Source organism: Pristis pectinata, chromosome 2 (genome assembly GCF_009764475.1).
Source record: "Pristis pectinata isolate sPriPec2 chromosome 2, sPriPec2.1.pri, whole genome shotgun sequence".
Lineage (NCBI taxonomy): Eukaryota > Metazoa > Chordata > Chondrichthyes > Rhinopristiformes > Pristidae > Pristis > Pristis pectinata.
The window spans coordinates 85,065,426-85,082,739 of NC_067406.1; the positions used below are offsets into that span (position 1 = coordinate 85,065,426).

At 40.7% G+C, this 17,314-nt stretch overlaps 1 protein-coding gene across 1 annotated transcript in view; it reads left to right on the plus strand.

Annotated features, from left to right (window-relative positions):
• Nucleotides 1-3,357: 3,357 nt before the first annotated feature.
• LOC127584046 (coiled-coil domain-containing protein 158-like) overlaps nt 3,358-17,314 on the plus strand; it is a 90,172-nt gene continuing 76,215 nt past the window's right edge. Inside the window, exon 1 of the mRNA XM_052040584.1 lies at nt 3,358-3,890. Within this exon, the coding sequence (XP_051896544.1) occupies nt 3,767-3,890 (124 nt within the window). The 5' untranslated portion in view covers nt 3,358-3,766. The remainder of the gene's footprint in view (nt 3,891-17,314) is intronic.

Genomic DNA, 17,314 nt, shown 5'->3' on the forward strand with positions numbered 1-17,314 from the left:
AGGTGTGAGCTGGCTGAGGTAGACTAAGAAATTAGGTTAAAAAATGTGCTGCTAGGTAAGCCATGGAAAACCTTTTGGAGAAACAAATTTTAATTAACGTATGCAGCCCTTTCAAATGTGGTGATACTACATATTTCAGACTGATATTAAATTTAAAGAGAGTTATATTTCTGCTGAAAGAGTACTAAAATATTGATAACTAAGAACCTTAAGTAATTAAATCTATAAACAAGGTAAAATAACAATAGTAGAGCAGGTGTCAACTGCAGCACATTGGAGTTTGCAGAGAGTTGTGCAATCTTGAGCAACTACATTAAAAGCTCCTCAGCAAACTTTAGCTCAGAATTACTGAGCTGGACACCAAGCTGCAGACATTGTGATGTATGAGGAGAAGGGTTGATTGGGGGGGGGGGGGGGGGAGTGGCAGAAGTATTATCTGAGAAGGAGAGAGGATAACACCAATTAAATGGAATAATTTAGATTTAGTTACCTGTAAGAAAAAATTTATTTTATTCATTTACATGATGTTGGAATTACTGAAAAGGTCTGTATTTATGTTCATCGCTATTTGTCCTCAAAGGTTCACAGATGTTGCCTCATCTGTTGAGTGTTTCTAGCATTTTTTATTTTTCATTTCAGATTTCCAGCATCTGCAGTTTTTTGATGTTCATTTACTGGTACTACAATCTGTTTGGTGAAGGTGTTGCAGAATTGGGAATTCCAGGATTTGGACTCTGCATCAATGATGGAACAGTCATAACTTGACAGCCACCATAATCAAAACCGCTCCCCGCCAACCCCCCCCCCCCCAAAACCCGGACATTCTCTCTTCTCCCCCCTTCCATCGGGCAGAAGATACCACCAGGCTCAAGGACAGCTTCTATCCCACAGTTATAAAACTCTTGAACAGACCTCCCGTATGTTAAAGATGAACTCTTGTCCTCACAATCTACCTCATTATGGCCCTTGCTCCTTATTATCTATCTGCACTGCACTTCCTCTGTAACTGTAACTGTAACTGTAACACTATATTCTGTATTCTGTTATTGCTTTTCCTTTGTACTACTGCAAAATACTTATGTTTTGAAACTATCTGTATGGATGGCTTGCAAAACTACGTTTTTCACTGTTTCTCAGTACATGTGACAATAACAAACCAAAACCAATACCAATACCAAATCAGCAACATTTTAAAAAGTCTTTTAGACATACACAAAAAATTTGTAACAAAACAGACTAAAAAAAATCACAGAGGTAACTTGTTTGGATCTAATAGTTACCCGCTTGCCCATTCCATCAGGCAGCTCCCGCCCCATCTGCGGAAGAGTTTGGGATTCCTGCATTAGCTACCTCAGAACCCACAAAACCAGAATGGAAGCAAGTCATCTTCAATCGCAGGGGAACGAAGGTGTCAAGGAACCAAGCAGGAGGACAGACCATTTTAAATCTCATCTCATGTAAAGGAAGGTGAAATAATAAATTTTGAGTAAGGGAACCTCCATGGAAGAGGAATCATATGAAAGAACTTTATACTTAGTTTGAGACTGACATAGTTAATTAGAAACAGCACCCTGAACAAAGGCAATTAGTCAGGTATGAGTGTCAGTTGACTAAATTTGGAAACTAGATTAAAACTAAAGGTACTTGTTAATAACTGGGAAACTATTAAAGAGATATATCAGCGTTCATAAAGAATGAATTTCAACAGGCATTCCACTTGTGGGTGACCAAATGGGTTAAGGATGATATTTTGTAGGAAGAGGGTTAAATTTTCTCCAAGACTACCAAGGACTAGAGGATATGGGGGTCAACAAAGCATGATCAAAGATTGATAAAGGGGGATAAAACAGATTGAGAATTGTAAGAAATATGAAAACAGATCGTAAGAGCATGCACAAGTGCAATGGAAAGGAAGGAGCAAAAGTAAACAAGAGTTCTTTTAGTAAGAGATACAGGAAAAATTTTAACAGGGTAAGGAAATGGCTGATAGATTAAATATATATTTTGTATCAGAGCATAAGGCAATAAGTATATCAGATATACAGGAAACATGTCATGAAAGTGAAGAAATTAAAACGTTTATTACTGGGAAAACAAAAGTGTTAGAACAATTAATGAGATTAAAAGCTGATAACTCCCCTGGATCTCATGTCCTATATCCCAGGATGTTACAAGTAAAATAAATGGTGAGGAGGACAAACAGAAAAAAAATTAAGAGAGTGGTAAGAAGATGGCAGACTGAGTATAATGTGGAGTTTGTTCATTTTGGTAGGAACATTAGTTGGAAAACAATGCTTTTAAAATTATGAGGAACTATGAAACATCAGTATCTTTGTACACAAAAAGTCAACATACACTAAGAACCAAAAACAAAAACACAAAAAGAACCAAATACTCAGCAGGTAACACAGCATCTGAGGAGAGCCAATGTTTTGGGTCAGAACTGGGAAAACTTAAAAAACAGTTATGTTTCAATGGAGAGAATAAGAATGTCTGTGATGGGGTGAATACCAAGATGGCTTGCAGAATGGTGTCAACTAGGAGCACATGCTGAAAGCTTGTTAATGGTAACTAGTTGCCCTCAGAACACTATGCAAAAGATACATCTCACTGTGTGTTTCGATGTATATGTGACTAATAAAGATATCTTATAATCTGTCTGGAAGAGGTGTAAATAGAAGGCAGAGCAAGGGAAAATGAGCAAAGGTTAACATATTTGTACAGCAAACCAGGAGATTTGTCCAAATTCACAGTAGTCTTCAAAATCCAGGCTCCTGCCTTTGAAAGGAGGTGTGAATCTTTGAAATGTTCTGCCCCAAATGATTTTGTATGTGTTGTTGCTCAGTATGTTCATGACTGAAGTTGATATTTGGACACTAAGGGAATCAAGGGAATTCAGGATACCAGAATTAGACATACCAACTGGTGGTTCTGATTTGCAACAAATGCAGAAATGGACAAGGTTGAACGTCGATTTTGACTTATCGAATGGTGAAGCACACTCGAGGGGTCGTAAGGCCTACTCCTGCTCCTATCTGTTTAAACTCTTGAACAACGACCAAGATGCTACAATTATTACTGAGAACCCACCGCCGCCTCACTGGCGATGACTTCAAGCAGCTCCTCAAACCGTTCCTGACCCAAAACGTTGCAGTGTTTCACGGTGCTGTGTGGTCAGCCACCGGCTTGTCTGGTTGCCACCAAACTACAACCCCCAGCGCCGCTTGCGGCAAGCGGGCGCCATAGGAACGACAGGCTGGGAGCCCTTGTTTGAAAGAGCCAGCGGCGAATGGCCCGGGAACCGTCACAATCGCAGTGGCTGGCAGTCGATTGTGACCTCACAAAGCCGAGCCGAACAGTAACAGCGTTGGCTCGGACGCGGAGCTGCCGGCCAGCGTGGCGCCGGCGCTGCTTCTCCCTTCCCTCGCCGGTGCTTGTCTCCACGCCGCCCCGCAGGCATGAACGGCGGCCACATGCCGCCGGAGTTCCTCACTGACCGGAGAAAGCTAAAGAAAAGCCTTCGGTAGTAACCAAGGCGACAGGTGTCGTTGAATCCAACTGTTCCTGGACCTCAATGTGCGCCGCGGGCAAAAAAGAATCAATGAATAGTTATATTTTTGTTTAAAATTTGGGATTTTTTTTAGGATGACAAAATATTTAACGTCTATTTTTAATGTAAATATCTATTTTGAAGTAAAAAATATCGTTGACGTACGAAGCCTTTTTTAAAAAAATATAACGTCAATCGGGTTTTAAAGCCTCAAAAATGTCCACCGTTTTGGAAACTGAAGCTGAGAGACGGACGGCGACAAGCTGGAGCCTTGTGAAAGGTGAACCACTGACAAGAACATCGTCCTTGGATGTTTTGGAACCCATCCGATCTCGAGAGAGTGAGTTTCTCGGTGAACCTCTAGAGGCAAACTTTAATTTTGGCACACGCTATAGTTTACGCGGTGTAAAGCGGGCACACGTGGGCAGCGGACAGTGCCTGGATAAGTTGATGTGAATGAGTGTTAGTTTAAAGCTGGGCGGCAGGGAAAGGTAGCACTTCATTCCCAATTCAGGGGTTGTTGGATGCACCTCGGCGAAATTAGTGACAGTATGCAAGGCATAGTGTGTGGATGGCATGAGGCATAAGGTCCACGGCTACAGTTAGTGCAGGTAGCTCTCGTCTTACTTTATTACTTGAGAACACAACAGATTTGCTTTGGCCTCTACAGTTATTTTTTGAAAACTATAGAGGCTCTAGAGACTACGGAGCACCTTCCTGGTCACTACAGCTGGTGATGTGCACCCATCATCGAATCTGCTGCATGCTCGCATCCACGGTATCGAATGCACATTGTGCCAGGCTGGACCCCCTGGCCTTAGTGTGTCTTCGTCAGCTAAACAGTGATGGCCAAAACTATTCTTAGCTTTTGCCAAGGGTTCGGAAAAGATCGAGGAAGGCTGATGCTTCTCACAGGTTAGGGTATTCATGACTTCCGCGCCTACATATTGCGCTGCTCAAGGACTGAAGGTGCTGGAAATCAGATAACGGCGCGCTTGACTTATTCTGGCCGGGAGCTGTCTGGGTGGGCGATTGGGGCGAATAAACCGCTGGGGAGTAGCGCGAAACCTTTTATTTGAGAGAGGTTGCTGAGTCAGTAAAAAGGTAAGGTCAGTTTTATTTTGTTCTGTATATTTTTAATAACTTGCATGAGATAAATGTGTTCAAATTACTTTTTAAATTCTGTAAATCAATTTAAATGTCTCTGACCATCACTTACAAACAGCGAACAAGTTTTAACAACATAGGCTCTCAGGTCAATCCGTGGTCAGGTCCACTGGTCATTTGTGGACTGCTCTGTTTTGCTGAACTGTCCACAGCAACCAGGCTTCAGGATCATTGGGAGCCACACAGCTGTAAAGGGTTAATGCAGGAAAGGAAATGGTCCGGGAGTGCACTGAAGGTGCAGGCTGTGCCGAAAAAGATTTTGAGCCACAAAGAAAACTTAGCTCCGTTTTATTTGGTTCTTCAAGAATTTTCTTCCATCAACAATAGTTACTCTATAAGCCTTTGGGGTGATGAGTTAAACTTGCTCCAGTGTTTCTGATGGATAATCAGGGACAACCATTCATTTGTCAAAGGCAAGTTGTATCCTAATTTCTTAGAAGGAAGGAGAGTAGAAATTTCTTCCCTGTATGTTTGGAATAAGCACACATTGAGAAGAGGCCACATGTTATATTCTCTTTCAGAAAATCTATTCTATTAACTTCAAGGAGCCAAATTTTGGAAAAGTAGTATGTGGTGCAAGCAATATAATATTGAGGGCTTGACACAAGTGATCAAGGACTAATATTTACCCATAGTGTTGATGAATGTAGTGTAAATACCATATGAGTATATTATGCATCTATATAATTTCTTTCACAACCTTGGGATCTCCCAAAATGCTTTATAGCAAACTTGAGGAGTAGTCACTCTTGTAATGTAGCAAATGTGACAGCCAACTTGTATTCAGCAAGATTTACCAACAGTAAGGTTATAATGACCAGATAATGCTGTTGATTGAGGGATAAATACCAGAACATTGGGGACAGCTCTTCAAAACAGTATCATGCATTCTAAAGAATATAGAGAAGGAGCAGCTTACTCTGTAACATTTCCTCAGAAATGAGCTGAGTTTTCAGCCTAGATCATTGTGCTTATCTCTGGAGTGGATCCATAACTCTTTGACTCAGGCGATGATGCTGCCAATTTAACATAAAAGTAGAGACCAGCGTATTAAAAGAATGGTGGTAACCTCAACAGATAATTGGTTAAGGGATAGAGGCAGAGAGTAATTGTTGAGAATTTTTTTAGATTGGACAGGAGTATCCAACAGTCCACCTGGGGGTTGTTATTTGAACTGTTGCTTTTCTTGTATATAAATATCCTGGATGGATTTAGAAAGCAAAAATTTGTAGTTGATGCAGATCTTGAAATAATAGTAAATAAGGAGATGGTAAGAGATTTATAAAGAAAGAGGTAAAATGGGCAGACGCACATCAGATGCAATTTATTGGGAATAAATATGAAATGGTGCACTTTGCGGAAACAACATAGGAACACAATATCATCCAACTGGTGTTATTTATAAACACTAACCCTAATGCATGGTTAAAATAGAAGATGGCCTTCTTGTTTTCCCCCCACAAATCTATTTTTAGACCCTCTGCCATTTTACATTTATATATAGACCGTCCCCATTAATGAGCAGATTCTGTTCTTACAGATGTCCATAAATCAATTTTGTCTGCAAGTTGGAAAATGCACAAAAATCACTCAATGGTAACCATACCTCCACAGTATTGTGATGGATGGCATAAGACCGATAGATAGAAAAATCTCCAAAAGTGGAGAAAGAGGGGAAACTAGTTTTGCTGTTCATAGGAATGAACATATGCATGTATGTCAAATTTTTGGATTTAGTAATGTTATGGGAGCTCATTTGAATATAGTGGTGTCCATAAGTCGGGTGTTCGTAACCTGGGTACGAGTTGTATTCTCCCTCGACAACTTCATCTGAAAATGTGATATTAGTTTCTATGTGTATGCAGCTGTCATCCAACTTTATTTCTCCGCCATTAACTCTCTTGACTCCTCCACTAGCCCCAAATTATCACACTGTCCAATATTCTGTGCAGAGGTTTCCCCTGACTAACTATTAAGAAGACCAGAACGTTGTTCACTAGCCATCGATTCCATCCTGTAACCTGGCAACAATCTGAAACTTGAATTGAACTTTAAGAGAAATAATCATGTTCGTGCTTAGACTGGGTATTCCCACTTTGATAACATTGCTTCACTCTGATATGTCATCTGCTGCTGAAATGCACATCCGTGCCTTTGTTATCTCCAAACTTGACAATTCCAATGCACTCTTGGCTGATCTTTCTTCTTCTACTGTGTCAGCATGGTCATCCAAAATTCTGTTGCCCATGTTGCATCAAATCCCTTTCACCCAATACCTCTCTGTTTGTTGACCTTCAGTGATTCTCAATTAAGCAGTGTCATACATCCTTGTTTCTTGTGCACTTCCCAGTCTCAATCTCTGTAATGGGCTCCAGCCTTATAACCTTCTGATATCTCAGGCCTCTGTCATCCCTGAATTTAATGTTTCATCAGCAGCTGTCATGCTTTCAGCTGGCAAATTCCAAACTATGGAATTCCCTCCCTGGATTTTTCTGTCCACCTCTAATCCCTAAAACCTTCTTCTTTGGTCATATATCTCCTAATTTCCCCAGTATCTCCTAATGTAGCACAGCATCAAGCATTGTTTTATAATATTCCTGTGAAGTACCTTGTGATGTTCTTTGCTGCATTAAAAGGTGCACCATGAATGCAAGTAATTTTGTTGTTGATCTTGTGGTTCATTTTCATTTATCTTTGAATATAGCAGAGCAAGTTAATAAGGTGGTTAAGGAAGCACATGGGAATTATTGGTTTTGCTGAAAAGAGTACTAAATACAACTGAAGGGAAATCATGGGAAGACTAGAAATCTCTAGTTAGGTTTCAGATGGATTATGTTATGTATTTCTGGGCACAGCACGTGAAGGACCATGTCAAGATCTTGGAGAGGATAAAGAAGTGGTTTATCAGGATGGTACCAAGGAAGAGGACTAACTTACCTAGAGAGATTGGAGAAGCTGAAATTGTGCTCCTTTGAACAGGGAAAGAGGACTTGATAAAGATCTTCAAACTTATGACAGGTTCGATAGGTATTGATAGACTAAAGCTTTTCTTCCCACTAGTGTCAGTAACCAGAGGTAATAGAATTGAAGTAGTTTGATGAGGGAAGTAGGGGAAATTTTTCACAAATAGGTTACTAAGATGCTGGAAATACTTAAGTGGAGAAAGAAACAGTTAATATTTCAGGTCAATGACTTTTCATCGGAATGCAGCCTGTGCTGTGTTTTGTATTTGGATTATTATTACTATCTGGAATGCACTACCTGAAAGCTGGTGGAATTAGCTTCTGTAGGAACTTTGAAATGGCACTTGAGCATTGACTTGACAAGGCCTAGTTTGCAAGTTATGGGGAATGGGCCTAAATTAGAAACTTTTTTAAAGAACACGTATTGGCACAGTAGGTTGACTGGTCTCTGTCTGTGGTGTAAGATATAGTGATTCATTTGATGCTTAATATCCCATGACTTCATGTGAAGAGTAGTTGTTCCCCAAAGTAGCCTGGTTAATATGGCTGTCTCACCTGTCACCGTAAAGACACCTAGGTTAGTTTATTGACTACAGCTCTGCCTTCAATACTATAATCCCAAACAAACCCGTCACTGAACTCCGAGACCTAGCACTCAACACCTTCCTCTGTAACTGGATCCTTGACTTTCTGACCAACAGACCGCAATCAGTGAGGATAGGCAGCAGTACCTCTGGCACGATTATTCTCAGCACTGGTGCCCCACAAGGCTGTGTCCTCAGCCTTCTACTCTACTCCCTATATACTCATGACTGTGTGGCCAGATTCTGCTCTAACTCCATCTACAAGTTTGCACATGATACCACTGTAGTAGACTGTATCTCAAATAACAATGAGTCAGGGTACAGGAAGAAAAGAGAGCTTAATGGAATGATGTCATGACAACAACCTTTCCCTCAATGTCAACAAAACAAAAGAGCTGGTTATTGACTTCAGGAAAGGGGGCGGTGTACATGCACCTGTCTACATCAACGGTGCCGAGGGTTGAGAGCTTCAGGTTCCTGGGAGTGAACATTACCAATAGCCTGTCCTGGTCCAACCACATAGACGCCACAGCCAAGAGAGCTCACCAGCGTCTCTACTTCCTCAGGAGGCTAAAGAAATTCGGTATGTCCCCTTCGACATTCACCAACTTTTATCGATGCACAATAGAAAGCATCCTATCTGGATGCATCACGGCTTGGTATGGCAACTGCTCTGCCCGGGACTGCAAGAAACTGCAGAGAGTTGTGGACACAGCCCGGGGCATCACGGAAACCAGCCTCCCCTCCTTGGACTCTGTCTTTACCTCTCGTTGTCTTGGTGTAGCAGCCAGCATAATCAAAGACCCCACCCACCCGGGTCATTCTTTCTTGTCTTCCATCAGGTAGAAGATACGGAACCTAAGGGCACGTACCACCAGGCTTAAGGACAGCTTCTATCCCACTGTGATAAGACTATTGGGCGATTCCCTTATATGATGAGATGGGCTCTGACCTCACGATCTACTTGTGTGACCTTGCACCTTATTGCACAGCATTTTCTCTGTAGCTGTGACACTTTACTCTGTTGTTTTTACCTGTACTACCTCCATGCACTCTGTACTAACTCAATGTAACTGCACTGTGTAATGAATTGACCTGTACAATCGGTATGCAAGACAAGTTTTTCACTGTACCTCGGTACAAGTGACAATAGAAACCAATACCAATACCAAAACAATGTTAAATGTTGATGATGCAAAAAAGATGCAGTATTCTCTTAAAACAAGTCATTGCATTTTGAAGATAAAGTATGCAGCACAAGGTCTATTATAAATGCATGTAGAATATCTATCTAATCCTGTGGGTTTACTATATTTGATCAAAGGTCACCTTGGAATGACATTCCCAGAATCCCAGCAGTTTAAGAATTAACATTCTCTACTGAGCATTTGATTTGAGCATTTTGCTCTGTATTTATCCTTCCAGTTCTCTAAAAATGATGATGATCATCATCATGTTTTTAAGTGTTTATTGACACAGTATTAAACACTTTGACTGGGAATTAGTTCAATAATTCATAGAGCAGGAGATCTATTTAATCTTCAGTTTGAATATTCCTAATTTCTCCTGAGCTTTTGCTCAACCTGTTTTGAACATAGTGGGTAGAAGGTGCATTACTTGCTTTTAGTGACATTAAAGGAGTGTTGTAGATCATCCTAATTCTTGAAAGTCACATAAAGACCAAGAACCTCAATTGCAACATTCACAGAGAACTTTATTGGTTTCTCCGTGCATCATAGATCAGCACTGCACTCCCAATTAATGTGCCGCAAGCTCCTGCTGCTTTTAACATTTAGCCCAGCAATCTCTGAAGCCATCTCTTAAAGGGCCATACCGTATTGCAGCAACACTTGTATTGGGGAGTCAGGAGTGTTGGAGAGCTACTGGGGAGCATTGCTACAAAATTAATGGAAGCTGCGGTGATGAAGGTGTGGGAGAGTCCTCTCAGGGGATCAGAGGGACCTGTACAAGCTGGTGAAGAACATTGTTTTCAGGAGGTAATACTTTGTCTAAGAGGGCTTCGGAGACACTCTAGGACTACAACTAAATATTCTTGACAGGAAGCTGTAACTAGGGAGGTCTTTGCAATGACACAAGTGCTGTGCATGAACACCTGCACTTTGGGGAAGCTTGCAATGGAGTAGAATGCTCTGCCTACTCTTGTGGACTGAAGGTAAAATTATGAAGTCTCTTCTTGAGTATGGAGTTTGCATGACCTCCCTTGTGCAGCATGGAGCAGTGAACCACGAGATGTGGCAGAAACTGGCAGCCTGGGATGATCCCGAGGATGGGAAGCTGAGTGTGAATGTGACATTGACTTCCATGGGCAAAAGTAGATGAATTTTGTGTGTTGACCATTTGGGGGGGTTTCCACACCAGAAAAAAAAAGCTAAAACTGCAAATGAAATTACCACAGCAAAGTTGGGAGTCAAATTTCCTGGCAACTGTTAAGACACCCAGAAATGTGTGCAATATTACAGTTAAGCAGATTTTTCAACTGCACAAGGCTATTTTGGTTCTTATGCAGGAAAAAGAACGTGGGAAATAGCAGGTCATTCACTCCCATGTGCTTGCTCTGTCATTCAGTCAGGTTATTGCTGATTCTTAACTGCATCATTTTCCTGCAACAACCACATATCTCACTATTTCTTTTGTATCCAAAAATCTGTTGATCTCTGTCTTGAATATACTGAGTGATTGAAGCTCCTCAGCCTTCTTGGCCCTCAAATTACAGGCTATCCCCAGGTTATGAATGCCTGATTTCGGGACACCCTCTACATATGAACGAACTCCCATAATTATTAAGTTGAAAAGTCCAATGTGCATATGTACATCCGTTCTTGTGAATGGCAGAACTAGTTTCCTCTCACTCTCTACTTCAAGTAATTGTTCTTTCTTATCGGTTTTGTGTGCTTTTGATGCCATTCATTACATTACTGTGGAGGTACGGTTACCATATTGAGTGAGTTTTGTGTTTTCTCCGAATTACAGACAAAATCAATTTATGGACGTCTGTAAAGTTGGAACTTGTTCATTACCGGGGGCAGCTTGTACTATGGTTGAAGAAATTTCCTCTCCACCTCCGTCTCGAATGGTTGGCCCCTAGTTTCAGACATCCCAGCTAGGAGGAAACATCATCCCTGCAACTATTCAGTCAAACTCTGTGAGAATTTTATCTGTTCCAATGAGATTCCCTCTTATTATTCTAAACATTAAGCAGACTGGGCCAAAACCCTCTAATCTTCCCTCATGGTTTAATCACCCCATGCAGTCCCTCTGTCATAAGCATATTCTTACTTTAAGAGACCAGACCTGACACTATTTCAGATGCAGGCTCACCATGACCCCGTACACCAAGACTTATTTGATCTTGTACTCAAATCCTTCTGCAGTGAAGGCCAACAAGCAGTTTATGTCCCCAATTGCTTACTGTACCTAAAGTTTAGCTTTCAGTGATTTGTATACAAGAACATCCAGGTCTTCCTGAACACTAACACTTTTTATTCTATCGCTGTGACATGAGGAGGATATAGAGGCTCCGGGGGAATATAGTGAATGGGGGGTCATGGAATATCATGTGGAAAAATGCGAGATCATCCCTTTTCATAAAAAAAATAGAATGGTGGATTATTTTTTCAATGGTCATAGAATGAAAGTTTTGTATCATCAGTAAACTTGAATGTATCATACTAGGTTCCCTCATTCCAAATTATTGATATAGATTGTGAGAGCTGGGATCCCAGCACCAATTCCTATGACACAGCCTCCCTGAAAATGACCTGTTTACTTCTACTCTTTGTTTCCTGTCCATTAACCAGCCTTCAATCTACATCAGTATGTTACTTTCAGTTCCATTTTGTTTAATAACCTTTGGTCTGGTACCTTATCAATGGTCTTTGGAAAATCCAAATGTATCATATCCACTGATCTCCCCTTGTTTATGCAGCAAATTACAACCTCAAAAAAACTATTAACAGATTTATGAAACATGATTTTTCTTCTATAAATCCATGTCGACTGCCAAATCCTACTTTCATTTTCTAAATGCCCTGTTATAATTGATTATAGCATTTTTCCTATTACTGATGTCAGGCTATTGGCTTATGGTTTCCTTTTTTTTCTCTCTCCCATTCTTGAATAGTGGGGTTACATTTGCCACCTTCCAATCTGTGAGAACTATTCTACAATCTGTGGGATTTTGGCAGATGACAACTAGTGTATTGTCTATCATCTTATTTCAAAACCTTGAGGTACAAGTCATCAGGTCCTGTGGATTTATTGGTTTTCAGTTATTAATCTATTCCAAGACTTTTTCTTAGTAATGCTAATTTCTTTCAGCTCATTTACTCGAAACTTGTAGTTTTCAACCATTACCAGGAGAATTTTGTGTCCTCTTCCATGATGACAGACACGAGATATTTACTTTCTCAGGCAATTCCTCATTCCCCAAAATTTCTCCTCTCTCAGTTCGTAAGGGGCCCACGTTACTTCGCTAATCTTTTCCTTTTTACATTTAAAGTCTGTTTTTCTATTTGTCACTATATTACTCCTGTACTTTCCCTTTGTCCTTTGAATTTTGGATTCTGTTGTAGATTCCCTTCCCTGGCTTTATTTTTGTTGACTTTTCACTTTCAGTTAACCACTGCCACCAAATGAAAATTTGGCATTTGGAAACTACTTTAAAACACACCTTATGGTCTTTAGCCACTTGTATGCAAAATGCAAAAAATACTGAGCAAACACATTTAACAGTAATTTTGTAGATGTGGTATGTTGCAAGTTATGCTTGAACCGTTTACCCCTAGCAGTCCTGAAAAGGCTGGTGGCAAACTTTACCACTGCAACTTGAGTGCTACACTTTGTGGCATCATGTTACAACTGTGGTTTACTGGGAGACTTTGTATGATAATGATGATAATTAGGAATCAACATCAGTGTGAAACAGCACTTGCAATAAGGCTAGTGAAAACTTGGAACAGAATGGAAATTGTATTTTTGGTTTTAAGTCAAAACAAAAAATATAGTCAACACATAGTAAAACAATACTAACTAGACATTCCTCAGTAACTGTATATTTCTTCTCATTAGAACATTTTACATTTTGTATTAAGTACACCAAAAAAATCATCATTTATTTAAAAACATAAGCCAAAGAGGGAATTTCCCATGGTGGTTTTCTTATTTTAACCTAAGGAGAGGAGTTGAGCAGCAGCCAATCACGAGAAACTCATAATAGCAAAGTAAATTAATCTGATTGACCTGTGTCCATTTCACACTGGACAGTACTAAGAATGGCAGGTTAGGTTAGTACTTACACCATGATCCAGAGCAGGCAAAAGGTGGACAAATCCCCCAGCCCTGATGAGATGTATCTAGGTTGCTAAAAGAGGCAAGGGAGGAGATTATCAGAATATTGCCTGGGATGAATGTTTCAGTTATGAGGACAGACTTTAGGCTGGGTTTGTTTACTTGGAGCAGAGGAGGCTGAAGGGGCACCTAATAGAGGTATACATGGATAGGATAGATAATAAGAAACTCTTCCTGATGGCAGAGATGTCAAAGACCAGAGAGCATAGACTTAAGCTTGGAGAAAGAGGTTCAGAAGAGATCTGAGAAACTTTTTTACCACCCAGAGGGTGGTTGCAATCTGGATTGCACTGCCTATAAAGGTGGTGGAGGAAAGTACTCTCACAACATTTAAGAAGCATCTGGACAAAAACTTGAATTGCTAAGTCATAGTAGGCTATGGCTGAAGTGCTGGTAAATGGAATTAGTATAGATAGGTACCTCATGGTCAGCATTGACGTGGTGGGCCGTAGGACCTATTTCTGTGTTATATGAATCTATTACTTGGGACTACATGTGAGTATTGCCACAGCTGTTAAGTCCTGTATTTGAGAAAATGAGTAAACAAAGAAGAGAATGTTCTACTGCCTGAAATAGTTTAAGAGACTAAATATTCTGAATATTTCTTCCCTATTCCCTTTTGTTGTGGTTTATGTTCCATAAACTATTTCTTGCAAGCGATTATGATGGTTTTGTCCAAAACTTCCAAACCTTCAACTACCCATGGGATATGCAAGAGTACTTGGGCAGTGGTGGGTGGGGTGGAGCGACGGTTCACAGTCTGATTTATTTTAACATTCTGCATTCCTCTTCCTCTGAACATGGTTACAACAGTGGTGGATTGGTGGGTAGGAAACTTGGATTTCAGGGGTCTTGTGCTCATTATTTTGAGATATGGGGAAACAGAAACCCAAACCCACATTCTTCCTCTGCCACTACTGATTGGAGATGTGGCAAGTGATATTTAGAGGCTTTGGATAGAGATGAAGGTAGGAAATTAATGTTATACATGGGGAGGACTAGTTTTAGATGAGATGGATAAGCAGTATCATTTAAAATGATTTCCTTAATTCTGTACTAAATCATGAATTCCCAGGTTCAAAATAATTTTATTGTCATATGTTGCTGCGAATCACAAACTGATTATTCTTTGCTAACTATGTCATAATACCCCATTACAACACAGTCACTGCACCATTTTCTCAGGTTTTTGCCACTGTCGTCCAGCAGTGACGGTAAGAATGTCTCTTCTCATCTTTTAAGCTTGTTTTCATCAACACGTGCACAAAGAAGTAAAAATACTAATTACCAATTGCTAATTAATGTCATTTGAAGTTATTGATTTTTAAATTATATCTTTTTCTGTTCTTTGTTCACCAACAACGATGTATTTGTTTTACAATTGAAATGCTCCTCACTTAAAATTTATATAGGGTTGTTTGTGTAGGCTTGAGTATTAAAGTCTACCAAGCTTAACTAAGTTAATTGATAATGCACTCTTTGATGTGTGATGGAATCACTCGAAGTCCATTAGCAAAATATTAGCATTTGTTTTAAAGCTTTTTTATAGTTGCTTTTTTAATGTGCAGGGGCTTTAATACTGCAGCAGAAAATGATTGTTCATGGGGTAGCACTTGCAGATTTTTCTCACAATCTAAAGGATTATATGTGGACTCCAGAAAAAAATTGTCTTTATTGGAAAAATGACTTTTTGCTGTTTGTACATTTGGCGAGGATGCAATTCTGATGCAGAACTGATTGTATTAAGTTCATAACTTCAAGAACAGTTGTGGGTAGAGAGAATCACCGTACATCACACTTGTGTTCCCTCCTACAAAGGCCTTTGAATATCAACACCACATTTGCAACCTCAGAATCTTGTGCCATGCTGTCTGCAAACTCCTCAAAATTGAAACCCATCTTGCCACTTATGCGAATGACTCCAGTTTACTTTGTCACTCCAGTTAGTCGCAGAATTTTTATTCTTTCTAAATGCAAGCAATGTCCCTCTCTCCCTCACTACTCTCTCTTTCTCTCACCCACTCTATCCATCTTCTCCTCCTGCATTCTCTCTCCCTGCCCTTTTCTCTCCCATTTTTTCTCTTTCTCTGCCTTTTCTCTCCCTCCCCTTTTTCTCTCTTCCCCCTTTCTCTTTTCATCCCCCTTCTTTCACTCCTTTTCTCTCTCACACCTTCCTTTGTCTCTCTCTCTCTCTGTCCCACTGTTTCCTTTCTCTTTCACCTAATTTCTCTCCAGCTTTCTTTCTCTCTCCCAGCTCCCCCTTTGTCCTCTCTCTTTCTCTCTCTTTACTGTGTTTTCTCTCTCTCCCTGCTTACCCACTTTCTTTCTCCCTCTCTTCCCAACTATTTCCTCTCTCCCATCTTCTTCCCTGCTTCCTCTCTCCTCCCTCTCCCTTTTGATTTTCTTCCTCACTCCCCCACCTTGCCTTCTCTCTCACCCTCCCTCCCCATCTCCCTGCTTCCTCTCTCCTCCCCACTTTTTCTCCCCTCTGTCCCCGCCTTCTTCTTGCGCCAGACCGCGCCCCCCCCCCCCCCCCCCCCACCCTGCCCAAAGGGAACTGCAAGCATTCTGCAGCTTGCAAGTGCATAAGTCCCAGACTCATGCAGGCCGCTGTATGCACGAGATGAGCTGAGTGAGAGGTGACAATCCAGGTTTGGGATTAGAATCCCCATTCATTTGAATGGAGGTTCCTGACCCTGGGGACTAGAAAGTAAAAGGTAAGTTCAGCTCCTTTTTTTAATTAATTATGCTTTATTTTAATGCTTTTAATTAAAGTTGTTTTAATCCATTTTTTAAAAAAACTTATTTGAAGTAACTTTAATAGTTTTTAAATGTCTCTGTATATCAGAGACATTCAACAATTCTGACCAAGTTTTGACAACTTTGATGGGTTTCAAGGCTGTTGGAGCGTTCTGGGGTGGGGCCTCAGTGACATGTTGGCTAAACCCTATTTACTGCCTTGCCTTGCTACTTGATTCTGGGATTGGGTGATCCAGAACATTCAAGCCTGCATGTTCGTATTGGGATAGAATGGGTGCGTGAAAAATGTTTGGGTGGTGGGTTGCAGGGTGAAAGTGATTCCAGGCATAATCAAGCATGATTCGGCCCAATGCTGCCTGGATTGGAGGGCATGTGTTCTGAGAATAGGTCGGACAAACTTGGGTTGTTCTCTCTGGAGCAGCGGAGGCTGAGGGGAGATCTGATAGAGGTTTATAAGATTGAGAGGCATAGACAAAGTAGATAACCAGTATCTTCTCCCCAGGGTTGAAATGTCTAATACTAAAGGGCATACACTTAAGGTGATGGGGGGCAAGTTGAAAGGAGATATGCGCGGCAAGTTTTTTTACACAGTGGTGGGTGCCTGGAATGTGCTGTGTGGGGTGGTGGTGGAGGCAAATACAATAGGGGCGTTCTAAAAGCTCTTAGATAGGCACATGAATGTGAGGGAAATGGTAGGATATGGACATGGTATCGGCAGAAGGGATTAGATTAGTGGAGCATTTTATTACTAATGTAATTGGTTCGGCACAACATTGTGGGCCGAAGGGCCTGTTCCTGTGCTGTACTGTTCTATAATCATTGACAAGTTCCAGTTGCAATATTGCTGTTGCTGGTTGTTGAATAAATTACATGCAGGAAAGAAGAAGTTTCCATTGACAAATTGTCAATGTAATGTCATTGAC